Below are 27613 nucleotides of genomic sequence, written 5' to 3' on the forward strand. Positions count from 1 at the left end.
CACCTTTTGACTCTATTTGAGCTCTCTCAGCCACTGATACCTTATTTTGATACACTTATTTTCCCCTTTTGGTCAGGAAGGCATTGTTGATCCCATAGTGCCATGGCCAGGCTCAGACCTGGGAGTCATTCCCCATATTGCCAAGAAGACTCACATCTCTGGATGTCATGTCCCATATACGGGGTGGTGGTGGTAATGGTTTTACTTGCAGAGTTGGGCTTAGTGAGAGAGAAGCCACATCCAAACAACAAAAGAGGTTCTCTGGAAGCAACTCTTAGTCATACCTATAGGTAGGCTTAACTTCTGTGCTACAGAAATAAGTTTCATTAGAGCAAGACTCAGGATCAAGGGCTTGTCCTGTTAACTCGGAAGTCCCTAGGGTTTGAGAGAGCACCAGGAATTTCCCAGGTGGGAAAGTTTAACAGTTCTAGATTTTTTTCTCTGGTCCCTCAAGGGAACTTGCCAATACTTTTTAATTATCTGCCTAATGTTCCTTAGGATGTATCCAGGTATTGTATTAAACTATACATAATTATTAGCCCTCATTCCCATTCTGGGCTCCATGTGTTTGGGTTGTTTAAATGAACTATCCAGACAGGTTGAGTTTGTGTGTTACAGAAAATTCAGGTTTTGGACAAAATAAACCTCTCTTCCATTGGTCTCATACAGGAGGTAAAGCTCTAACATACAGACACTGTCATCCTTTCCCTGTATTCTGATTTACCTTAGTCCTAACCAGATCTGCTTCTAATTGATTTGCCTTAGTCCCAATCAGATCTTATGTCTAATTGAAGGCTGATCTCTTTTTTTGGTTTCTTTATAATTGTTCTATATAGCAACGCTAACTTTCAGAGCTGCAGAACTTCAACTCTGAGTCTTGGGTGTCACACAGGTACCTGAAGTTCTAAAGAAATACCAGGTTATATACATATAGTACAGCATCTCAGAATCTAGAAATAGCACTTAAATCTCAAGCATAAATGTGACTGCTATAACAGCTTACAATATTGGCCCCAATGTTCTCACAGATATTTTCTAAAAGAGACCATACAATATTTGATCTTTTGTTTCTGGCTTGTTTTGTATGACTTAATGTTCTCAAGTTTCATTCACCTCATTGCAGAGCTCATAACTTCTTTCCTTTTTGTAGCCGTACAATATTCCATTATACGTATACACCAGAATCCACCTTTCTGGTTCTCAGTCAATATACCCTTCGACCACATCTATCCATTGGGTATGATGGGATAATATCCAAAATACACAATCCATGCCTCACAGTATCTTCATCATTACTCTCAATTTTAGGCAACTATCATTGTTTCAAAGAGAAAATAACATCTAAAACTCCCCTTAACTTTTATCCTTCCCTCCCGATTATTTACCACTAGTATTGCTGTAGTACTGGTGATGTCTTCCTGTTAAATATAGCCCATAGCATGCAATAGTAGTTTTCCTATACCCCTCTGTTATTGAGTATTTGTACAGGATTCATACCTTTAAAGTAGTTCATGAGGAACTTATTAATATTTGTAGTGTTAATTAGTGAGACACATGGCTCTATACAACCCCTTTTAATCATGTTCCCCTTCAATATGGCAATATTACTTATAAACCCACTAATGAACTACCATTACTTATATCCATTCCCATACATTTAAGTTCAACTTCAATAGGTAATCTTCCACCTATTTCTAGCTTCTCTTGGTCCTTTATATTCTGCATTATAAGACTCTGAGTTAACCTTTACAAAGGTCACATTAGCAAAATCATACAGTATCTGTCCTTTTGTGTCTGGCTTATTTCACTCAGCATTATTTCTTCAAGGTTCATTCATGTTGTCATGTGCTTCAGGACCTCATTTTGTCTTACTGCAGCATAATATTCCATTGTATGTATGTACTTCATTTTGTTTATCCACTCATCTGTTGATAGGCACTTGAATTGTTTCCATTTTTTGACTATTGTGAATAATGCTATTATGAACATTGGTGCGTGAATGTCTTTTTTGTATCACTGTTTTCAACTCTTCTGGGTATATACCAAGTAGTGGTATTGCTGGGTCATAGGACAACTTGAATATTTAGGAACCACCAAACTGTCTTCCTCAGCTGCTACACCATTATACATTCCCACCAGCAGTGAATGAGTGTCCCAATTTCTCCACATCCTCTCCAACATTTGTGGTTTCCTATCTGTTTAATAGCTGCCATTCTTAAAAGTGTAAGATTATATCTCATTGTAGTTTTGATTTGCATTTCCCTTATGCTTAATGAAGATGAGCATCTCTTCATGTGCTTTTTAGCCATTTGTATTTGTTCTTCAAAAATATCTATTTGTATCCTTTGTCCATTTTATAATTGGATTGTTTGTTCTTTTATTGCTGGGTTGTATGATTTCTTTATATATACTGGATATCAAATCTTTATCTGATATTTTATTTCCAAATACTTTCTCCTATTGAGTTGGCTGCCTTTTCACCTTTTTGACAAAGTCCTTTGAAGCACAGAAGCACTTGATTTTGAGGAGTTCCTATTTATCTATTTTTTTATTTCATTGTTTCTGCTTTGGGTATAAAGTTTAAGAAGCTACCTCCTGTTAGTAAGTCTTTAAGATGTTTCCCTATATTGTTATCTAGGAGTTTTATGGTACTGGCTCTTAATTCTAAGTCTTTGATCCACTTTAGGTTAATTTTTGAATAGAGTGTGAGGTATGGGTCCTCTTTCATTCCTTTGGCTATTGATATCCAGTTTTCCCAGACCCATTTATTGGAAAGACTATTCTGTTCCAGATCAATGTACTTGGGGGCCTTGTTGAGGACTAATTGACCAGATTTGGTGGTCTATTTCCACCCTGTCAATTTAATTCCATTGATCAATACATCTATCTTTGTGCTGGTTACATACTGTTTTTGGTCAACTGATGTTGACAAGTCTGCCAACTCTACCCAGCTGGGACAGAACAGTCTATTAAATGGTGCTGGAAGAATTGGATATCAATATCCAAAAATACTAAAGAGGACTCTTATCTCACACCACACCTTATGCAAATATTAACTCATAGTGGACCAAAGTCCTAAATATAAAAATAGAGCCACAACATTTCTAGAAAAAATGAGGGATGTACCTTTAAGACCTCCTGGTAAGAAGTGATTTCTTAGACCTTACTCCCAAAGTATGAGCAACAAAAGAAAAAAATAGATAAATGGGAACCCATCAAAACTGAATATTTTTGTGCTTCAAAGGACATTGTCAAGAAAATATTTGGAAACCACATATCAGATAAAGAATTAATATCCAGGATTTATTGAGCGATCCTACAGCTCAGCAATACAAAGATACACAAACCAATTAAAATGGGCAAAAACTTGAATAGACATTTTTACAAAGAGGATATACAAATGGGTAAAAAGCACATGAAAATATGTTCAACATCACTAGTTACTTGGGAAATGTAAATCAAAACTACAATGAGATATCATTTCACACCTACTGGAATGACCATTATTTTAAAGAATAGAAAGCTACAAGTGTTGTAGAGAATGTGGAGAAATATGAACACTTGCTCACTGTTGGTGGGAACGTAGAACGATACAGCCATTCTAGAAGACAGATGGACAGTTCTTCAGGAAGCTAAATATGATCTGCCATATAACCCAGCACTTCCACTACTGGGTAAATGCTCAGAAAAGCTGAAGGTAAGGATGCGTACAGACATTTGCACACCAATGTTTATATTGGCATTATTCACAATTGTCAAAAGATGGAAATAACCCAAATGTCTATCAACCAACCAACGGATCAACAAAATCAACAAATGATGGAATGTTATTCAGCTGTAAGAAGAAGTCTGAACACACGTGACAACATGGATGAAACTTGAGAACATTATGTTGAGTGAAATAATTTGAGACAGTAGGACAAATATTGTCTGACCTTACTAATGTGAACTAAATATAATGAACCAAATCACAGCATTCATATCCAGAATGTAGGTCACCAGCACATAGAATGAGGGCAGGGAATGCGGAGCTGATGCCTAACTTGTGCAGGATTTGTAATAACATTGATTGTAAGTGTTTGGAAATGGATAGAGTTGATGGTATCATATTATAGTGAGTATAATTAACAGCGATTATATGCAGATGCGATTGTACTTGAAAGAAAAAGCATAGAGTCGTGTATGTCACTAGAAGGAAAGCCATAGGGTAGAACGGGGAACTACATAGCATAGCGAACCCCCTTGTGGGTAATCAGTGTAGTCAAATATAAGAATGTTCTTTCATGAATTACTGCAAATGTACAATATTGTTACAAGGTGCTAATAATGGGAGGGTATATGGGTACAATACACTTAAAGCAAACTATGGACTACAGTGAATAGTAATACATGAATATTCTTCTATCAATTTAAAAAAAGAAGAAGAAAGAACAAGGACAGTATGCAAAGTGAAAGAAACCAGACAGAAAGCACTACATATTGTCTGATTTCATTTATATAAAATGTATAATTAAGTTTATAAAGATGGAAGAAAAGTGTTTGCTCTGACAGAAACTAGAGAAGAACTAGAGAAGAACTCTAGAAGAACTAGAGTAGAACTAGAGAAGGATAGTAAGATTGAGAGGTGACTGCTGAGGGGTGAGCATTTTCTCTTGCAGCAGTGAAAATGTTCCAGAATTGATTGTGGTGATGAATGCACAACTCTGTGACTATACTAGAAGACACTGATTGTAAACTTTGGATTGTATGGTAGGTGCATTTCTCTCAATAAAACTGCTTTAAAAAAAGAAATTTTTTTTGTATGTTGTGTGGCAGGGCCACATTTCATTATATTTCCATGTGAGCATCCTGTTACTGCAGCATCATTTGTTGAATTTTTGTTTGTTTAATCTTTGCTTGTTTGTTTTGCTTGTTTGTTTGTTTTTGGGGAAGTGCATGGACCGGGAATCGAACCTGGGTCTCCCACATAGCAGACAAGAATTCTACCACTGAACTACCCTTGCATCCCCCCCAAAAACAAATAAATTTTATGATACAAATTTCACAAAGCATTCCTATTCAAATTTATCCCTATGAATAATATTGATTGAAAAATGAGTGTTTCAATACAAAACCATTGGCATTCTCACTCACCATTGCATGAGTGGTGCAAGAGTGATTTTCCTTGAAATCAATGTGAAATTCAGAAAATCTAAAAATACTCATATTTCCCTAAACCTATCAGACATTTGAATTGTCAAGGTAACCAACATAACTTAATCCCAAGAGTAACTTGACTAGATTTCTTCAGTCCCAAATCGGGTTCACCCAAATGTGTGGAAAGAGCATGTCCATCCCTGCCTTTAGAGAAAGTAGGCCTTGTGCCCCTGTACTTAGAGGGGAAAGACCTTGTGCCCCCATGTTAGGGAACTGTGCTGCCACCCAAGTACCCAGAGATGAAGGTGCCTGTGCCCCAGATTTCATGGAGAGCATGGCTGCTACATAAGTGATTGGAGATGTGGTCAAGCTGAGTGAGTTTTAGCCTTAATGCTGTCACAAGGGACCTTCTGATGCATAATCCACGTGGAGACACTAGAAGATGGATGTCATCTGAAAGCCAGAAGAGAACGGAGGGGATACTGCACATGACAGGAAAGCCAAGGAACACCAAAGATTGCTGGCCTGTCAGAAAGCGACTGATGCTGGATAGAAGCAAGTCTTCTAGAATCCGAAACTGTAAGCTGATAAATTCCTGTTGCTAAGCCAACCAGTCATTGTGTAGTATTTATTCAAACTGCAAGATTAATAGAAGAAATATAAAAGGAAAGGAAGAAAAGAGCAGTTTTACAGTGAAGAAACCTGACAATCACTATCTCAGCCTGGTGATCAAAAGCACCATCAGCCATGATAAGGCATATCGATGGCATGTTCCCCTGATATGATGTGATCTCATCATGTACCCTTGACATGAACTGGTGATAATGGCATCTTACCCTCTGCTCTTCCATCTAAAAGTAACCCCATAATTCCAGTCTAATCACAAAAATAAGCCTCAGAAAAATCCCAGTTGAGGGACAATCTTCAATATGCCTAACTCATAGAAACTGTCAGGGTCATCAATGTAAGGAATATCTGGGAAGCTATTGCAATCAAGATACATTAGTCACAATTAATGAACCAATATTGATATGCTATTATTATTACTAATGACTAAAATTCTTACTTTATTTAGATGTCCTTGCTTTTTACCTAGAGTCTGCCCTGGTTTGGGGAAAGAGGTAAGTAGGCCTTTGCTGTGGGAAAAGAATAATCGCAACAAGATTGCAATGAAAAGTGTTTAATTAGCCTGAATAATTTTAAAAATGACTGAATATTGCAGAAGTTTATATAAACGTTATGAGGAAACATTGACTGTTTCAATGGGAGAACCATCCTACTCTCCTTGCTCTTTAAATGTTGGGTGGAGACCCATCCCACCTAGGAAACTCAGGCAATCACATGGGATTAGGTAGCTCAGAATCTTGTTTCCAAATGCTACCATGAAATACTATGGTCTCTTCCTGAACTATGTCAGGGATGAATATAGTGTTTTGTTCTACTGTGATCTCTCATTATCAAAAAACTGTGCACATTTCCCTGAATGTTGGATGCTTGCATCTCTCCCCTCAAAGCTAAATTTTCTGCCATGAAATGGATTTGAGTCCACATTAAATAAGTTAATTCTAGATACCATAACCAAGGAAAAATGATAACTATTGCTGCTACACAAACACACACAGCACACACACACACACACACATGCATGCCAGGAATTTCCAAATAGACACAAGAGAGGCTGTTAAGCAGTCTAATCCTATGTAGGCAAGATTCTGCCCTCAGGCATGCGTCAGCAGGATTTGATGCAATTCCTTTATTATCAGTTACCAGTGGCCCAAGGCTCTGAGGTGCAGGTGAGCCCACAAAAAAAGAGGGTGCTGTAGACAAGAGTGAGAAGAAATCAGGGCTATTTTAGCAATTTTTGATAGGCAAAGAGTGGAAATCAGAACAGCATTCATGAGTAATTTATCACAGGCTCTCTGGGTATTTGTGGACGAGCAGGGCAGAGGACGAGACCCGAGAGAGTTCCCCGCATGGAAAGAGCTTCGGATGGCATCAAGTACGCCAGACAGGCACAAGTCACAGCTCCCACTTGGTCACATCTCTAACCAAGAGCAAAAGTCTTAAGCTGTGCAGAAGGGACAAGAAGCTCTCAGGCCAGGAAAATATTCTTCATTTCTGGGAAAGGGTAGAGGCAAAACCACTTCCCTTGGAGGGGAGGCAGGAGGCACATGGAGCCTGTACTGAGTCTTGCACTGAGAGGAGGCAGAAGTCTGCTGGGCCCAAGGAGGGGCAGGAGGAGACCTCATGCCCAACACCCACCATGGGCACAAGGTGTGGTGACCATGGGCCCAGCCCAGCACCTACTCCACTGTCCCGTGAGGATTCTTCTTGGAAGAGGCATCTGCAGCCACAGCCCAGCCATTACATGCCTCTACCCAGCAGCCTCTGAAAGATCCTGAGGCAAAAATATATAGATAAGACATCTGGAATCCTTGCCCCATAGGACAAGCAAGATAAAGAAAAATGTTTTTTTTTCTTAAAGTCATAAAGTTTTGAGGCTATTTACTACACTGCAGTCTATATCCAACTAGTACCATTTGAAAATATGCATCTACATTTGGAAGAATCAAATAGGAATATATATATGATGAGTATGTTTTGCTTGTTTGTTTTTGCATGGGCAGGCACCAGGAATTGAACCCAGGTCTCCGGCAAGGCAGGTGAGAAATCTACCTGCTGAGCCACCATGGCCCGCCCTATATATGTTTTTAAAAAAAAAACTACTTTAAATATTTTCCTTTGTACAATAGGACATCCCATCATAGTTAATAATTTTTTGTGAAATGAGTCCTAATTTAGAAACATATTGACCTTTAAAAGTCATTTTGGATTCAAAACCAAGAACAGAAACTTGGCCTCCTACATTATGTAACTGTGAAAGTTGTTCATGATTCTTTAACCACAGTTGTCCTTGTAAGGATAGGAAAGTTTTATTTATTGGGGTCCTGAGACCACTGGGAAAGACAGCAGCATCTTGCACACAATAGAGCCCCTCCCTCTCTATATAAAGACCTGTAGGGATGTCCCTCTCATTTCTGTCATCTAAGAAGAACCCAAGGCAAGTCTGTCTGTACCTGGTGTCTTACCACGTGTCCAAGGAAAAGAAGCACAGATCACGGTATTTGCATTTTACTCCAAAAGCAATCTAGAACTCAGGCCCCATACCTTAACATATCTTCCCTACAAGAAACTGAGGGAAATCAGTGCCAGTGCACAAACGTATTCATTTCTCCTAGATCCATCCACAGCTCCCCATCATGCCAGAGAAGCAGTAGACAAAACTGCATTAAAGGGCATGCCCCGTCAACTTCAAGTCCTGTCCTTATTCTGCACCTTTTTGCAGCTGCAGGTGTAGCTGGTACCAAGTTGGCAATGGTGCCAGCTGAGCCCTGATCCAGGTTCGTTAGTCTTGACACTAAAAGAATGTAAAGGTGAGAGGGCCAATAGGAATAAGTAGTCAAGTTTGTTAAGAGAAGGAGAGAGAGTACACGTTAGGGAGGTTAACATGGACATCCCAAAGGAGAGACTCGCACTGAGTGGAGTGGTTTAGCTTCTCTTATAGGGAAATTTCACTGGTGGTAGGTTTCCATAGTAACCTTTGAATACTAGGTGACTTCTTTGTTGTAGGAGGAGATAGCTAGTAGATTTTGTGGTTTGTTGTTACCTACCTAAAATTTGTCTTTGAGCAGATGCTTAACAATCTTTATGACCCTATGCTTCCTAGCATTAATGAAGAATTTGTTCGGGGCCCAGAATTTTACACATTCTTGTGGTTTGGGGAGGTTTCCATGGTTTGGGGAGGTTTCAGGGCTTTAGGAAAAGTTTTACCCCAGGAAGTCTGTAGCTGAAGTTTGCATTTGTATTAGTTCCTTTGGAGCTAGGTAAGAAACAAGGGACTTTGTCTGTGTTGTCTGTTAACTCTTTCAGAGCTGAATAGGAAACCAGGGACTTATGGTTGTCCCGTCTTATCCTGCTTCACAGGTCCTCTCACCTACAAATCACTCTTCAAACCATGATAGAAAGGAGGAGTTCTCTCTGATATCTCACTTGGAGTGGGGTCTCTGAGAAAGACAGGAACCTCAAGGAGAGAAAAAAACATGGGACTGCCATATCTCTTCCTCTGGTAGTGGTTCCCCAGGTTTCAGAAATGACACCATGGGCTGTTGTGTCTGGTTGTGACTCACTGTGCTTTTCCTCGCCCTGGTGGCCTGGCCTGGTGAAGCCCTGGCAGACCCTGCCCCTCATCTCCACTGTCTCTTGCTTCTCTATCACAACCAATGGTTACTGCTAATACTGGAGCTGTCAGGTCCCGGAGAAGAGTCTGGAGCCCAACAGGCAGATAGGGGCTGGTGGTAACCCTGCTCCCTGCAGCTGAACTCCATGGCTTCCAGGACACAGCCGTGTCTTACTGTGTGAAACACCGCGAGGGAAATCTAGTGAGAGCCCAGACACAAACCTCCTTGGGAGGGAGGCAGGGAGGCACTGCAGCACCACACAGACCACTGAGCATGCCATCCACCCAGGAACAGGATGCAAGTTTTGGGGGAGATAAGGAAGAGAATTTTCTTTTATTTTCTTTCCCTATCTGAAAATTGTCTCTTCCTTGTGTGAATGGTTTGCTCTGGGACTTTCTCCTTCTTTCTGCATACATGCCACTTCTTATTCAGTAAAAGAAAATAACTGTTTTCATTCAGAAGTGTAGAGAAAGGATTTTGAAAAAATCTGGCAAACACTACCTCAACCAGGTAATTGAGTACAGCACCAACAGTGATAAGCCATGCTGATTTTATGAATGCTTGACATGACCTATTTTTTTTTTTAAACATGGGCAGGCTCTAGGAATCAAACCTAGGTCTCCAGCATGGCAGGCAAGAATTCTGCCACTGAGCCACCATTGCAGTGCCCAGCATGACCTATTGAGACAGATACATTACATCTGTCGTTTTCCTCTCAAAACCCATACATACACCTACTCTATTCATGAAACAAAAAAAGACATCTGACAAATCTCAGTTGTTATATTTCACTGGGCATCCCCTTAGGAGGTAAAAGGTCCACTTTTCCTTCTAAGTTCAACCCCACTCAGACGTGAAAGTGACTCATTCCAGGAAATATTCCTTTCTCTCACCCACCATTAAATTTTCCCCTTCTGAACTACCACAAACATCAACATACCAAAATGCTGGTATTGTCACGTGAAGATGAAAACACTTATTCCAATTTCTGCTTCCATTCGATTATTTGTTTTCTGCTATTTCTCCAGCATAAACAAAGGCATGTAGTTTGTTCTTAACTGTTGTTCTCAAGATCTCTTCACTCCATTTTCCTGTCAATGCATGCAAATCAACATTTTTCCCAAATGTTCCTTAAAACTGCCCCAGTGGGGGGTATGCAATAGCATCTGTGTTGTTAAGTTGAATGAAAGACTGCATTTCTCATCTTTCTTAATACACAGCATTAAGCATCCTTGGTCTTGAAGCAAACTTTGAGCCCTTGTAGTTTTAAAACCTAAAAGACCTTGGAATATTGTTATAATCCAATGCTTGGTGAATTTTAAATTGAATATTGTCAAATTAATAAGAGTATCCCCATGTCATTTGCTTAACTGTCAGGGGTTATGTTTGTGTTTCTTTAACACAAAATCCTCTCCCAGATTGATTTCAAAGAAAACAAAGTGCATCTCCTGGATGTATTTCAAAATGTTTACCATGATTGTTTTCATTTTAAGCCCTTATCATTTTAGAAACAACAACTTCAATGGGGTATGAAGTGGGCTCAAATGTTTACTTCTGTGCTGTGTTTCACATGCCACACAGATTTAGTGATGAGTGACTGCATTTTCAGCTGGTGTATCATGCCAACACTGCCCAGTATCAAGCCTACTGATGGGTGCAGATCTCCCCCTGTTCTTTTTGATCTACTATTTGTCCCATTTCTGAGCATCACCACTTGTGTTAATCACTATAGGCTTACAAGGGCTTTGATATTTTGTAAGAAAAGATTCCAACTACATTACATTTTCATTTTTTGCATATTTGCATGGTATAAAGCTTTGATCAAGGACATTTTGGTTGACTTGACAGAAAGGAACAAAAACTATTCTTCAAATTTGATTATTTAGGGAGTTATTCCCATGAAGAGACTTAAATTTAAATCCTATTATTTGTGAATATGCAAGTCCTCTGAGCCAATCCAGTAATAAGAGCACAGGTGTCCATGGCTCTTTGCACTGCCATCACACAGAATAGTGGCGTCTGACCATACAATGGCATAAGCAACTATTTTTCCTGTTGCCCTTTTTATCACATAAGCAGCCAACCATTTATCATGGTCTAAAGGGGACCTAGAGCATCCTGGGGTGGGGGATACAAATTCATTCCTCCTCATCCTCACAGGTGCTTTGGTAGGTATTCAGTAGATCCAGTTTCAGCCAATGGTGAGGAAGAGGGAAGAGGTGATGGTGTCCAATGACGTCTCTCATTATCCTTCACCATGTCCTGAATGGAGTGTGTATGAGAGGCCCCAGGACAAGGACTCAAGTGGATACGTTGGATTATCCCCAGCAATGGGGACAAAAATTATGGAAATTCATCATTCTAAAGTCTTCTTTCATCTTCACTTGGCCTTCTTCCTTGGGGTTCTGTCTAACTTATCCCAAACTCTGCTCCTGATAAGGCTACCAGCCATTGGATTTAGGGCCCACCCATAATCCAGTATGACCTCAGCTTTACTAATTAGTCTGCAAAGACCATATTTCCCACTGAGGTCATATTCTCAGGTATCAGGGTTTAGTACCTCAGCTTATCCTCTTGGAGGACTCAATTCAACCCACAGCAGAAGATTTATTGCCCAGAGGTCTACAATCAAATCAAGAGCCTCTGGGACACTTAGGAGTTTTGTCCCTAAACCATCTCAGCAGGAGCCAAAGATAAAAGGGAGATTACCAACAAAATATCTTTGATATCGGCATTTGTATAAGAGAGTGAATTCCCTTCATGTTCTTCAGAATTTTTATACCAGCAAAAACTCTGGAAGCCAGGACTAAAAAGGACAAGGAGAGTGGGCAATAAAGCAAGGTGGTCAGAGACCCAAATTCTCCTGATAAGAGCAGATTGATAAAACAGCTACTTGCAAATATTATATTTTTCTGGAAAAAGGAAGGAAGGTTCTGGTGAAGATGCAGAATCCAAAATGGCAGATCCAAGGCTGCAGTGGGCAAAAGAGAGAAGTCTGACATATAGGAGTTGAGCATTGCCCCACCTGACAAGCAGAGAGAATATATGGACATCAACTGTCAGACTTAACAGTACAAGGGACTGAACACTGGCAACTACCTGAACTTCTTCAGAGACAAATTCTAGCCCAAAATCTCTAAATAAGAGCCCAGTGTGGCCCACATCTTGAGGCCTGTCTTGGTTTACTAAGGCTGCTATGACAAATACCACACTGTGACTGGCTTAAACAACAAGAATATTTACTGGCTCAAGGTTTTAGAGTCCAGAAGTCCCAAATCAAGATGTCTGCAGGCCAACCTTTCTCCCTGGTAGGTAACATTCTGCTGGTGGCAGGTCTCATCACATGATGCCCTTAGTTTCCTCCTGTGTGGTTTCCTCTCACTGTGCCTGAGTTTCTTCTGCCTATGTAGTAAGACTCCACTACATAGTGGAGTCCTGACCCAGTTGGGCCACACCTAAATAGGGTCTTTGGAGATGCTACTTCCAAGTATGTCCACACTTTTCTTGATAACACATATCCAAGGGGTCCCATTTATTAATGGGTTCACACCCACAGGAAAGCTGGCAAATATCTGAGAACGTGGTTGCTTGATAGGGTAGATAATTCAGTCTACCCCAGATCCTTAGCTTAAAATTCACACTGACTTCAGACTTAAGAACTCTCTTTCCTTTCTAGAGAAAAACGAGTTAACTAAATCACTATACGGGAGGTTTTTAAAAAAACTGATACAATCTTTTAAAGCAAAAAACCAAAAGGAAAAAAGAAGCATTTAATTCCTGCCCTAGAATCTCACCATTTATAGAATAACATGATCAGATGTCAGTGAAAATAAACAGCTTATAAATCTGAAAACAAATCTTTCAAAGCATGAAGTCAGATTCCAACAGAACACGGTGTTGAATAGCTGGGGGAGAGTGGCTGTGTCACACCCAGGTTTTACCAAATACAAATAAATATACAAGGAATTGAAAACAACCGATCCTTGTTTTCAGGAAGAGTGCTGCTCCAGGCTTCAGAGAGGTTGGAGCATATTTCCTGGGATGGCAGAGAGTTTGGCCATGGAGCTGATGTTCCATCAGGCCTGGAGGACAAAACGTCATTCCCTAGATGACACTTTCAGATCTTGAAATCTGGTGGAATATGCCCTGCAGGGTTTCAGAATTCATGAACCAGTGGCCCATTTTTCTCCCAATTTCTCCTGTCTGCTAAAGGAAATGTGTGTCTTATGCCTGTCCCTTCTTTGTATGTCGGAAGCAGATAACTTGTTCTCAAGGTTTTGAAGGTCCACAGACAGAGGGAAATTGTGCCACAGGGAAGATCAAACCCATAACCAGTTTTGATGAGACTTTGTACTTACTGTTATTACTGAAATGACTTAAGGCTTTGGGGATATTATGGTTGAAAGAATGTATTTGCACATGGAAAGAATGCCATTTTGGGTTCTCCGGGGTGGAGTGTCACAGTTTGGAATTGTCTGTACCCCAGATAAACATGGTCTTAGATCTAATCCATCATTGTGAGTGTAAATTCATTGTAAATAGGATCTTTTGATGAGGCAACTTCAGTTAAGGACACCTTAACTGACACCTTAACTGAGGGATAGAGAATTGAAATGGGCGATTGGATCCCTGTTGTCTACAATAAATCAGGAGATAAAAGCATGAAGGCCCACTTACAGGTCTCCACAATTATATGCTAGCACTCAACATGATGGAGTCTGATACAGGTTTATAGATGTTAAAATCCTATACACAAATGGTTCTCTTCCCAATGGGAAGAGAGCACAGGCCAGTAATTGTGTCCTAGGCCTGGAAGTTCTGGGTTGCACAAGGTTGTTATGAGAAGAGCTTGAGGGTTCCTTAAATCGAGAGGCATTTCAATGTTTCATTTCATAAGGAAAGATTTCTTTCCTAATTCTCATTCTTGTTTTCCTGACAATGCCTGTTTTCTATGTTGCATCCTTACTTGTCTAAATCAATGATAAATCAAGTGGATGGTTTAAAACACTACATGTGGGAGCACATCAACTTTAATTATATTAATCTATAGATTAATCTTGAAAGATACTTGCTTTTGAATTAAAGTTGGTTCCCCCAAATGAAATATTTACGTATGCTTTTCTTTCTGTCTTTTGTGATTGATTGAATTTTGTCTTACATGTGAAATATAACAGACATGTGTTAGTGAATAAATTTATTATTCTTAAAGTTTAAATAACATTGACTTCAATACTCAGACCACCTACCACACCTTTAAGATTGAATTCATTTTTTGTCATCTTAGCCCTCCGTAACCCTGACAACCCAACACCCTTCCCATGTGAGAGTCTCAGGAGATTTTGTTAGTGTGAATTATATGGTGAGGGAGAAAGGAAACAATGGATAAAACACAATGATTGGAACTCTGAAAGTTCATAGGACATGGTGGTGAGCATTTAATTAATCTGATCTCATGCTAACATTTCTCACTTATATTCACTTATAAAATAATGGCATAAATTGAGAGAGAGAGAGAAATTCCCCAGAAGTAGGTAAAATTAAATCAAATGGTAGACCTCAAAGAACATTGAAGTATGATATCATGCTTGAGGAATTTTCAGAACAATGTAAATAAGAGAGAAGTGATGTTTAACTATGCATGCCTTTAGAAAAGAACTGGAGATATGCATTACTACAGGCTAAAGCTGGTTTTCTGAGGATGATATCATGGCTGTAATTTCATAGGTTATGCTAGGGATTTTTTATCCTTTCCATCCTCAAAGATGTACCTGAATTACATTAAAAACCTCAGTGCAGTTTATTTTTCATAGGATATGGTCTGGTTTTCCACACCCAAAGCCCTGACCATTTGAAAATGCAGTTTCTGTTATTGTCCTGACTTACTGGACTAGCAGCCATACCTCACTTCACTGACACACAAGGCCAGAAAGAGGGAGGAACTAATGTCCGTGCAGCACCCACTGATGCCAGAGCCATTGTCAGGAGCGTCTACCTCATCTTCTCAGGGAATACCACTGAGGTAACATTCTCCCCTGGGAGCCTGGGCTCTCCCATGGGGCCTGTGTCCTCCAGGTCAGCACAGCCCATGCTGGGTGGGGATTTGGACCCCATCCCTTCCATTGCAGGGAGCAGAAGGTAGTGGGGATTAGGGGTAGCCCCCAAATGCCCTATACCCACCTTGGGTCTAGAGAAGCACAGATTACCTGGATTATAAGGAGAACATCCATGCTCAAGAATGCCGTTTCGGAGAAACGTCTTCGGTGTGCGACTATAGGAGGCCCACTCCCATTCATCTGGACCCAGAGAGCTCAGGTCTGACCCAGATGCTGACTCAGGTCTTTTCTGTCATTCAGCTCACTTTGGGTTTCTAATGCCTTACAAAAATATATAAACCACATCCGCATTTGATTTTTAAATATTTATTTCAGAGTGATTGTCACGGGTCTCTCAAAGAGTACTGATTTCAAAATGGTCGATGCTTCTAGGTACCACACATGATTTGTGGTAGGATCCGTGTATTTCTTGAATCTATAAATCTTGATTTAATTTTTTCATTCCCCCAAAGATCTTCCTTCTGGCTATGTGCCGTATTTTACAGAAATCGGGGAGGGGGGTGACTCATGTTTTGTTCTATGCCTCATCTTCATCCTCCATTTCCTCCTGTAGCACTTCTTCCTCTTCTTTGACTTCAACTTTGACACGTCGCACATTTGTGGCCAGCCCAATGAGGAATGCAAATATCAAAGCATAGATGCGCCCATAGACCACTCTCAAATACGTCACTACTTCTTTACTTTGTGTGACGGACCTCACTCTCCGTGGAGGGGAGCCACTGTCTACACTCCCTCCAGCACCTTTTCTTAGACATCGTGGAGGATCCCAGCCTAGGTGGCAATGACAGTTTCTTTGATTGTTGCAAACTCCTCTAAAAGCGCACTTCTGAGGGATACAGTCGTAATTCATTGCAGACATAATTGCACTGCAATAGGTATTATTACAGAACACTCCCCTGGCACAGGGGGTACCATTTCTCACAAGTCCAACGTCAGTTGTTTCTGTCGCACGGTGTTCATCCAATCCGAAACACATGACCCCTGAGATAATAGATTGATGGAAGGAAACATGCTCCTGCAACTGCGGAAGATGAGTGACATTGATGCACTGTAACCTTCCACACTTAACATCTTTATCTGCACATGCCAAAAATGTTGGCTCTTCTGGTTTTCTCCTACAATGTCCAAATCGGTTTGCTTTAGTATTTATCCTATAGCAAACATCTGGAGCATTCTTAGCCGTCCTACCAAAAATTTCTTTGCAGTGGAGGTTGCGGTCAGTGCAATTACCTCTGTAGCAGTAGCCCTCCTCAGTGCATGGGGTTCCATCTTGCATATAAAAGTTTGCAGGACATCTGAATGTGTTCCCAGGGCAGTACTCTGGAAGATCACATATATTGATGACAGGTCTACAGAGTGTCCCAGTTGGGGAGTACGTACAGTTTGTACAGCAGCCTCCCATATCACAAGTGCTTCCAACCGTCAGTTTGCAGTCATTGTTACAACATGGGTTATTATAACACTGCTTGAGAGAGCCACAGTCACATTGCTCCGTTGACTCCACTATTCCATTTCCACAACGAAACTCGGTTACTGTTGCATTGAGAAACGGCCCAGGCATTTTATATAAGCAATAGCTTCCTCTACGTAATAGGTCTCCAATATCTGACAAGCTACAGTTGCTGAATGCATCTGCAAACCCAGGATTTCTGGTCATAATGCATTTGGTCCTCCGCTGGCAAACACATTGAGGGTCATCATACTTAACCCCAATAGTCCGTGTAACATGCTGTGTGGTAATCGTAGATAACAATAAATAATGTCTGCCTTGCTCACCAACTACTACTAGACTGTTTTCTGTGCATATACTTGAAGAGGATGCAGTGAACTGATGGTCCTGAGGTCCATTTTTATTCACCAAGAAAGATGATTGGGGATTAATTGTTTGAAAAATGTTTTTAGAAAAATACGCATGAAATGGACTTCCTGGAACTTGAACAGTGTTTAGAGGGGCTGGATCCTTTTGATTATATATGATCAAACCATGCATAAAATACCTCCCATGAAGACCCCACATAAAGGAGTCAATTAGACTAGTAAGAGCAATCATATATTGGACGCTTGCTGTAAAATTGTTGAATCCACGATACATTGAAAGGGAACATTGAGGAAGGCCTTTTATACCGAATGGATGGGATGCAAAATACCTACTAGGGATCCTTGGGGCTGCACCAATGTTGGCTGCAGAGAACAAGGGATCGGTATCCTCTTTGTATCCTAGTGTATATGCAGGCTCTGTTGCATTTTTCTCTGCCTCAATCTGAGAAATGATGTGTTCAAATCTGTGGGAATCCTTAAGAGGTTTGATTTCATAGGAAAAGTCATCCAACTTCAAAATACCTTTGATACCCCCATAGCACGTGTCAACAGTAACCAGGGAATAAGGAATGTCCTCCAGGAAGCCAAAGTAGTGACAGTCTCTTGGGATAAAGGGATAGTCCATCTGGATGGCTCCTTGGTCATCCTGGGACAACACTGGCAGACGTGTGAGCCTGAACAGTTTCTTGAGTCTCATGTGGATGACGTGTCTCTGGCCACCAAATTTTAGGCTGTAAGACACCCAGCCTGGCACCTGAATATCTTTCCCCTGGTACATCTGCTTCCTGGGAATCACGACCTCGGAGGAGATATAGCGCCACAAGGGACGGCCTTGAGAACACTGGACTGGACCTAGGAGTGCCCAGAGCCCAAGCAGCAAGAAGGGACCTCCACTGAGGGTTCCCTGGCCCTCTGCCAGCTTCATACCCCGTTCAGTGATATCTGTCCAAAGAGAATACATAAAGGGAATATACTCAGTGAAGCCAGGTCTGAACCATCTGCTGAGGACTCATGTCGCCTGGGGAGGTCCTGACAGGCAACAGGGAGCTGCCTCTGGACTCTAGGCCTCCAGGCCTGAGTGAATCACCTGGTTACCTGAGGGTGTTAGGTCACAACCACTGGGTGTGGCAGTGGGTGGACCTGGAGATTAATCCCTGGAGTTGGGTGTGCTAGGAAAGAGAGTCAGGTCTCTCACTGCCAAATTTAAAGGGAAAGAGTGAGGTTAGCTGGTGCATTTTTAGCTAGGCACCCTCAGAATTTCCAAGCAACTTCAGGAAGGAAACTTCATGGAGAGCACTGGCACTTTCATGGTTTCATAGGGGTCAGAAAATAGGGATTTCTATGACCAAGCTCATGAGCACAGCTCCATACAGAAATCTAGAAGTAAGCCAGACAAACTCATTGGTTTTACCGCCTTAGAGTCTTGTTTTGGCCTCGAGCTGGTCCAGCTTCCACTTCATGACAGTAATTACTTCCCTTCCCTATGAAGGAGCTTCAAATTGCAGAGGTACCAAAAGTCCTCACAGCCAAAGATAGATTAATCTGTTTCCTTTTATGGTAGTTGCCAGTTGGGTCTTTCTACTGCTCAAGAAACTCACCCGTGCTGAATCTTGTGCACTCCCCAGAATCCAAATAATCTCGACACAATGAGAGAAAAGTCACCCTGAAAGTGAAAAATCACTCAGAACAGGAGACAGTTTGTACCCAGAGACTTCACAGGAGCAACAGCAGTCCAAGGGAGAAACAGGAACTTCGCAGGATAATACCATATTTAGAAACAAACTCACTGCCTCTTGCCCACCTACCGCTGATGTGCTAGATGAAGGAACAGTGAACTTCCATCATTTGGGATTCCATATTGTTGGATCTCCTTGTTACAGGTTCTTGAATTGTTCTTTAACTATTATTCAAGCCTAAATTTCTCCTTTTTATATTCTCCTTCATTCTTTCATGAGAAAATATGCTACCAAGCATAAATCAATGTCTGCTCATGCAAATACCATGCAATGGGTGTGCTTAAACAATTGTAACTTTTTAGCTCACATTATTGAGGCTAGGAAAAATCCAAATCAAAGCAACATCAAGATGATGCTGTTTTTCCAAATCTGGTGTTCTAGGGTTGACTGCCAGTGGTCCTTGCTCCTGGGCTCTTCTGTCACATGGCAATGTATTGTTAGTCTCTCCTAGCCTCTCTGTACATTTCTGGGTTCCATTGACTTCAGCTTCTTGCTTTCCATGGCTTTCTTTCCGCTTGTCTAATTTTCATTTTGCTTATAAATGAGTCCTGTAACAGGGTTAGGACCCATCCTGATTGAGGTGGGCTGCACACCTTATCTGAAAAACCTCATCAAATGGTCTTACAATGAGTTCACTTTCACAGGGTACTAAGGGCAAAATTACGTTTGTCTGGAGTACATAGCTCCAAACCACCAAACAAGCTAAATGCATTTTATAAACCTTGTTAATTTTACTTTGCAGACATGCAGTAAATGTCACCAAAAGAATAACGCGATGGCTTCCAACACAGCCCAGGTCTAGGATATGTAGGTGGCTTGTTTCATACTTCACTGGGAAAATACCAGTCATTGATACATCATAACTGTAAATTTTCCCAAAATCTATGGGAATCTGACTGTAAAGTAGTGAACAATTGCTTTCCCATCAGATCTGCATTTACTGACGGAAAGTAGACCCAGACAGCCTAGAAGTAAATCAAGTGAATGGTCAACTCTACACTGGCCCCTTCCATGACCTGGTCTCAACCCCTTAGTCCTCAAAGAAAGCATAGAGAGAAGAGGCCAAGAAGACATGAGACTGTCTTCTCAGGCCATTCATGCCTGTTCTATCACCCCTTCACTCTGAACAAGGTCCTGCTTGGCTTTGAATCTTGGAGTGGAGACTTTTTGCAGAAGTGAAGAAACAATTTATTTGAAGATGAACAGCCTTGTCAAAAAATGGGTGGAGAGAATTTAGACAACATAGGCAACATAAATGAACCTCAGTCTAAACCTCCAAATGGATGATAGGCTGTCAAATGATGAGGAGAAATCGTTTCAAAAAATGCAAAGGAGAACATCTTTAGTACCAAAGATTATGAAAATCATTATTAGAATTATCACCACAAGCCTAATACACACAAAGAAAGACTGACCAAATGGACCTCATCATATATTTTTTAAAGTCTCCAAAAACTTTGTTAATAGGACAAAAAGGGAAGACATACACAGACAGAAAATATTTGCCCTCCTATATTTGACACAGGAGTAATATCTAGAATATACAATGAACTCTCAAAACACAGTAGTTAAAAAACAATAATACAATTAGAAAATGGGCAAAAGGCATAGACAGATGTTCCACTGAAATGAATATACAGATGGTAAATAACATGAAAAGATGTTCCACATCATTAGCCACTAGGAAAATACAAATCATGACGCAAAATATAACTACACATATATTTCATAATTACAACAAATAAAAAAATTGACAACATGAATTGCTGGCAAAGATACAAAAAAACTGAATCACTTATACAATGTCAACATAATGGAAGGTGGAATAGCCACCTGCAAGAACAGTCTGAGTGCTCCTTTTTAAACTAAACATGCAAATACCATACAACCAAGCAAATTCAGTGCTGGAAATTTTTTTCACTTAAAGTCCCATATGGATGTTCAGCAAAGCTTTATTTATAATAGCAAAGAATAGAAACAACCTAGATGAGCTTCTGTTGGCAAATATTTAAACAAACTGGTATGCGCATCTGTATCATGGGATACCAACAAGAAATAAACAAGAACAATCTGTCCATACACACAAAAATTTAAATGAATCTGCAGGGAGCTATGCTGTGTGAAAAATCCAATCCCAAAGTGCTATGTGAATCTATTTATGAATCCATTTATGTAGTATTTTGAAGGATAATATTTTATGTATGAAGAACAGGTTGGTGGTTGCCAGAGTGAAGGTCAGGAGAGGGGCTGGCTGTGTCTATGAACGTGCATTATCAGGGATCCTTGCAGGATAGAAATGTTCTGCACCTCAGTTGTATCCATGCCAGTATCCTGGCTGTGATATGTGCTGCAGTTTTACAAGATATTGGGGACAACTGAATAAAGAGTGCACATAAGCTTTCTGTGGTCTTACAAACGCATGCAAATCTACAATGATCTCAAGTAAAATGATTTTATAAACTCTAAAAAAATTATATGGTCCCAACACATTGGTTAAATCTGGAAAGCAGGTATTTATCACCTGATTCTAAATTTACATAGAAATGCAAATGATTCAGATTAGAAAACCTATGCAGAAAAAGATCAAAGTTAGGAGATATGTATTTCAGATTTCAAAATTTACTGTAAAACTGTAGTAATCAAGAGAAGGCTTGATAATAGCATAATCAAGCAAAAGGACAAACATATAGGTCAATGAAACATTATCGGGAGTCAAGAAATAAATGCTTAAATTCATGGTCAACTGATTTTGGACAAATGGGGAAGGCAATTGTGAATCGTACTTAGCAAAAATTACTGCTGAAACAATTAAACATGCACAAGGCTATCTCTATGAAACACTGAGTAGGTAAGTCCATAAAGACAGAAATATAGATGAGTGGTTTCAGGAGTAGGTAAACAGGTAGTAGATGAATGGAAAAGGTTTACAAAAATGTTCAGAGTGTCTTTTGGGGTTATGAAAATGTTCTGGAATTAGATCGTGGTATTGGTTATGCAACTCTGAATATAGTAATATGTACTGAACTGTACTTGTAAATAGGTGGATTTTATGGTATTTGAATTAGATTTCAATAAAGCCGTTTAAAGCTGTTCATTCTGTATGTTTATGTATATTCCTAATATACATATTTATGTATATTCGCTCTCAATGATGTCCAAAACAAATATGTGATTGCTTCATATATATTTCACAACCACATTTAACAATCTTAGTAGGCATTCTGTAATATTTTATTTCCTAGTCATGTTACGTTGTCTACAGAGAGTTAGCTGATCCATTCTCCTTATTGTTTCCAGTTTACAGAAATTGTGAATGAAGCTGTTTGAAATTTTCTTGTGCAAGGTTTTGGTTAACAAGATATTTGGTTTCCATTAAGAAGATATAGAACAATGGAATTTTTTATTATGGGGTTAAGTGTTTGTTTATATTTACAAGAAAAAGACACACAATAAGTCAAAGTGATTTAAAATTTTACACTAACCCCTGCACTCTGAGATTTCCAGTCATTCCGTTGGCTCATAGGCATTTTATGTTGTTAACTATTTTTTCTTTTTGTGATTTTAATGAGGGTAAAGTGATATCACAATGTTTGATAATTGACATTTCCTCCATGAACGAAAGTGCACACATTTTCATTTCCTTCTTGTCCAGGGTGTGTATCTCCTTTTCTCAAGGATCTGTTCAATTATTTTCACAATCTAATCAGGTTATCTGCACTTCAGCTATTGATGTCTGGAGAGTGTGTGTGTGCATGTGTGCTCATGTGTAAGTGTGGCTATGCTTCCCATTCTGAAGCTACAGAACAGTGAAACTAAAAACTTTTTACTGTACTCCTGGGTTCCTATTGCAGCTAGACCCGCCTGGCTCCAGGAAAGAGTCAGGAGTGGACCGGGTACAGTAGCAGTAGCCGGAGATTAAACTACAGCCCTCACGAGCTGGAGTTGCCATCTCCAGAGACACATGCAAGAATGGGTCTGCAGCTAAGTCCGTAACTGACCAGGACACAGCCGTGTATTACTGTTCGAGAGACACACAATGAGGGGAAGCCATTTGCACCCAGACATAAACCTCCCTTGCAGGACAGTGCTGGGCTGCAGGGGGCTTTCGGGACTTGCCAAGTACAGGGAACATCCCCAGTGCATGTACAGAGGGAGGCCAGAGAGGAAAGGGCTTCCAGGCTGAAGTTTCCTCTCTTTTCTTAACAACATCTAATCCCCAGAGACCATCCACTCCATCATTTTTAAGCAGTGCCCTCGTGTGTCCAAATTTCAAACACAGTACAGTATTCCCATGCTCATATATGCCATAAACACCCACGGGACACTATGGGTGTCTCTCACCCATTTCATCTAGCTCTTCCCTTCTAGAAGGCTGAGTTCCTTTACTCTTCAGGAGAATCGAGGCCCTCCGGTGTGCCCACTCGCTGCCCAGAGACAAGACTCCCACCACGTGGGGTGTGGGGAAACATGGGGGACACTTGTCAGATGACTTTCCTACCTGTTATGCAGCTAAGTGCATCACTATCCCACGGGACAGCAGGAAGCATCACTGCAGAGGCACAGAGAGCCACTTTCTTGCAGTGTCCTAGGAAGACTCCATGCTGCAGACATCCAAAATGGATCTCAGGCTGAGGACACAGTGAAGAGCTCAGCACCAAAGGCGAGTCTGGAGAACGGCATTAAGGAACTCCCTTCAGGATGCAAGGACTGCTTTCAATGTAGGGACCAAACTCATCCAGTTACAGGTGACATCCCTCCCCTGAGTTTGTTTTGCTTTGCTTTGGCATGGGCAGGCTCCAGGAAGGGAACCCGGGTCTCCAGAATGGCAGACAAGAATTCTGCCACTGTGCCACCCTGGCCCGCCCTCCTTGAGTTTTTAAGCTCTGTTTGGTGCAGCGGGATCAGCACTTAGTCAAGGGATCTTTCTGTACCAATAATGCGTTAAGGCTGCTGAGGCCTCTGTATGATCCTCCATCAGTTATGTGATTTTGCTATTATTATTATTATCATCCCTTTACAGCAGCTGGTGGGAGCAGAAGCTACTCCCATCACTGCCTGAGCCCCAAGCATCGCTCTCTGTGATCCCTTTGCTGTTCTTTGCTGGAACTTGGCAGTTGCCTCCTGTGCACATGCGGACTTGTTCTCAGCTGAGGACTCACTGAGGCCCTCTGCTGGGCCCAAGGTCTGAAACAGACTTTCACGCATTTTCCCAAATATTCTAGTTGTTTGCGGTAGGAGGGAAAATTCACTAATGGGTTTTGGTCTCAAGTAAAAATTCCGTTTTATGTCAAATACGAATATTCCCTTTTACGTTGCAAGCAGAATATGATATTTCAAATGGCTGTACCATTCTGCGCTGCCTGTCCTGCTCTGCCGTGTTCCCTTTCATTTCCTGGGTTGACTTTTTCAGCGATGGCTTCCGCAGCTCACCCTGACTTTCCCCGCGGATAGGGTGACGGCTAGACACTTCCGCGGAGCCATCGCTGTGCAGGAGATCCGGGGAGGGGAGAGTAGTGGAGCCCAGACACGAGCCTGGCAACGGCTCTTAGGACCGGCACCCGGAGGCCAACCCCTGAGAAGGGCGGTTGGGGCAGGAGGCGTCCTGGCCTTCTCCTGCTCCACAAACCATCTACCAGATACTCCTCTCTGCCTGACCTTGGGATGTACTCTGTTCCTGAACCGCAGGACTCTCCCTTTAAACGTGCACAAGGGATTTTCAGGATCAGAGATGCACCACATGGCAGTTCAGACCTGAGCAAGGGTTTCAGGCATTGCTGGGAGGTGTACCTGGTGGCAGGAGCCTGGTCAATGACAGACCACAAATAAATGCCTTTGTAGACTTGCAGCAGAGTTTGTTATTCCCGGGTGAGCAGTGACAGGGTGTTCATAAGCTCTCTTTGGGGGTTCTCACTGGGAGATTGGAGGGAAGAGGTAGGACAGGGCAGGACACCCTAAGGGGCCCCACCTACTGGGCAGGTCATCCCAGTGGTGTACAGATGCACGGTGACAGCAGGGGCCATACCCCACATGCACACCTTCAGCAATCTGGATCCAGAGACTTAGTCTATGAGGAAAGGACAAGAAGCTCCCAGGCTCACCAGAACCCAGAAAAATATTCTTCATTTCAGGGGAGGAGTAAAGACAAACTCACTGCCTTTGGCGGGGGTGGGGCAGGAAGCACGTGGAGCCTGTACTGCCCAACAACCAGCATGGTCACAACCTGTGGTGACTGTGGGCCCAGCCCAGCACCTACTCCACTGGAAGAGGCACCTGCAGCCACAGTCCGGCCATTACATGTCTCTGCCCAGCATCTCGACTACAGACTCTGAAAGATCCTGAGACAAAAACTGCTTAGCTAGGAATCTGTGTAACCCCGAACTACAATGGTTTCACTTCTAACTCTAGTTGTTATTTTAGCTCATTTTTTTTTACATATAACTGCTGTTGCTATTTTAGTACATCTACTTTCCTTTGTTATCTTACGTTATCTTATGCTTGCCCCTCGATTACAGCCCATTTGTTTAGTGTCAGGGAAAAATTAACATTGAAATAAATGTCGGCCGCTCAGAGTTTGCATCGAGCCATGACTGCCACTCCCAAGGGACAGTTCGTGGTCAGTGTGGGAGGAAGAAGAGAGGATTGAAGGACTGAGGACAGCAAAAGACAAGGTCATCCTCCCGCATCCTGAGGTACCAGAAAGTAAGGAAGTTCTCAGCACATGTTCACACTCACACATTAACACAGACACACAAATTGAAAATAAATATAAAAAACCACACCATGCTCAAGAAATTAGGGAATAAATGGATAAATTGGGAACAGGTATGAATTTCCTTAGAAAAGTTACATGTAATATATGTAGATTACCACATCCCCCACTTGCCCCAAGAAGTTGGAGCTTAGCTACTTTTCCCTTGAGTGTGCACTGGATTTGGTGACTCAATTCCAAAGTACAGAGAATGGAAATAGAGAAATAGATACTGTTTTTGGAAATAAATAAATATGATTCTTTGAAGGTCAATATGATCTTAATATAGGATTCATTTCAATTTCAGGAAATTTAGTAAGTCATTATAGAAATTCCTATTGCATGTGTGCATAGATTTAAACTAATATAATTAAGTTGAAATACCTAGCCTTCAGTTGGCATGAAATTACAAGGAATATTCTCATTTGATTCAACTACACTTGATCTTAGAATATAAACTGCAGTAATTAGATACATTCTGCTGCATAACAAACAACCACAGACCCTCGTGGCTTTAAACAATAATAACATCAGTTATCTTCCATTTCCTATGGGGCAAAAACTCCAGATGTTTTTGAGCAACAGCTCGCTGCCTAATGCATGTAGACGTCAATGTAGTGACACCAGGGTTTGGAAAAGGAAAGAGCTTTATTACAAGACAGCTGAGTAAGGAGACAGGTTTAAATCTATATGTGAGTCTAAAGAGCAGGCTTAAACAAAGAGAGGTGGAGATAATGAAGTTGGTACATATTCATTGGCTATGTTGTGGTTTTGGTTAACAGCGAATGTGCAAACAAGGGTCTAGCGTAGCCCTTGAAAACTGACAAAATCCAGTAGGGTAATTGATCATTCAGTTAACATAAGATAGCTAGTAAACCACTAGCAAATCCCAGGTCACAAGGATTTGTTCCTATCTAACAGTCTGTTTTGGTTTGCTAAAGTTGCTGGTATGCAATATACCAGTAATGGGTTGGTTTTAAAAGGGAATTTATTAAGTTGCAAGTTTACAATTCTAAGGCTGTAAAAATGTCCAAGCTAAGGCATCCAGAGAAAGATACCTTGACTCAAGAAAGGCCCTTGGGTCCAGAACACCTGTCAGCTGGGAAGCCACGTGGCTGGCACCTGCTGGGCTCTTTGGCTTCTGGTTTCAAACAGCTTCCCCAGGGGCATTTTCTTTCTGCATCTCCAAATGTCTGGGTCTCATAATGGCTCTGCTGACTCTGAACTATCTCCGAAATGTTTCCGCTTTTAAATGATTCCAGTAAACTAATCAAGATCCACCCTGAATGTGTGGAGTCACATCTCCATCTAACTAAAAGGTCACACCCACAGCTGGGTGTGTACATCTCCATGGGAAAAATCCAGTCAAAGTTTCCACCATAAACAATAGGTCTGGCCCCACAAGATTGGATAAGGATTGAAACATGGCTTTTCTGGGTACACAATAAATTCAAACCGGCATGCCTTCAAGTATTTTTACCTCTTATATTTAAGTCATTTATCCATTTTGAGTTAATTATTGTATATGGTAAGTCATTTATCCATTTTGAGTTAATTATTGTATATGGTATGATGCAGTGCTCCAAATTCACTCTTTTCCATACGGGACATGGAGTTTTTCCAGCACCATTGTTGAAGAGACTGTATTTTCTCGGTTGCATGTAATAACACTGTTCTGGTTTATTAGACTGCTGGAATCAGACCATAAAATGGGCTGGCTTTTAGCAATCAGAATTTATTAGCTTACAAACTCACAGTTCTAATGCTGTGAAAATGTCCAAATCAAGCCATCGAGATGATACCTTCTTCCCAAAGCCTAGCTAC

At 41.0% G+C, this 27613-nt stretch overlaps 1 protein-coding gene and 1 long non-coding RNA gene across 2 annotated transcripts in view; both read right to left on the minus strand.

Annotated features, from left to right (window-relative positions):
* The window catches only part of LOC143656323 (uncharacterized), a 38572-nt gene extending 13946 nt beyond the window's left edge, over positions 1–24626 (minus strand). The window contains exons 1-2 of the long non-coding RNA XR_013162457.1: positions 24389–24626; positions 23540–23707 (exon numbers count right to left, since the gene is read on the minus strand). This is a non-coding gene — a long non-coding RNA (uncharacterized LOC143656323). The remainder of the gene's footprint in view (positions 1–23539; positions 23708–24388) is intronic.
* Positions 15933–20262, minus strand: LOC143656322 (disintegrin and metalloproteinase domain-containing protein 29-like). Its single transcript, XM_077128344.1, has one exon. It carries the CDS (start codon positions 18264–18266, stop codon positions 16005–16007), a length of 2262 nt encoding a protein of 753 aa, XP_076984459.1. The 5' UTR covers positions 18267–20262; the 3' UTR covers positions 15933–16004.
* Positions 24627–27613: the final 2987 nt, after the last annotated feature.

The sequence above is a fragment of the Tamandua tetradactyla genome, chromosome 14 (genome assembly GCF_023851605.1).
Source record: "Tamandua tetradactyla isolate mTamTet1 chromosome 14, mTamTet1.pri, whole genome shotgun sequence".
NCBI classification, from domain to species: domain Eukaryota; kingdom Metazoa; phylum Chordata; class Mammalia; order Pilosa; family Myrmecophagidae; genus Tamandua; species Tamandua tetradactyla.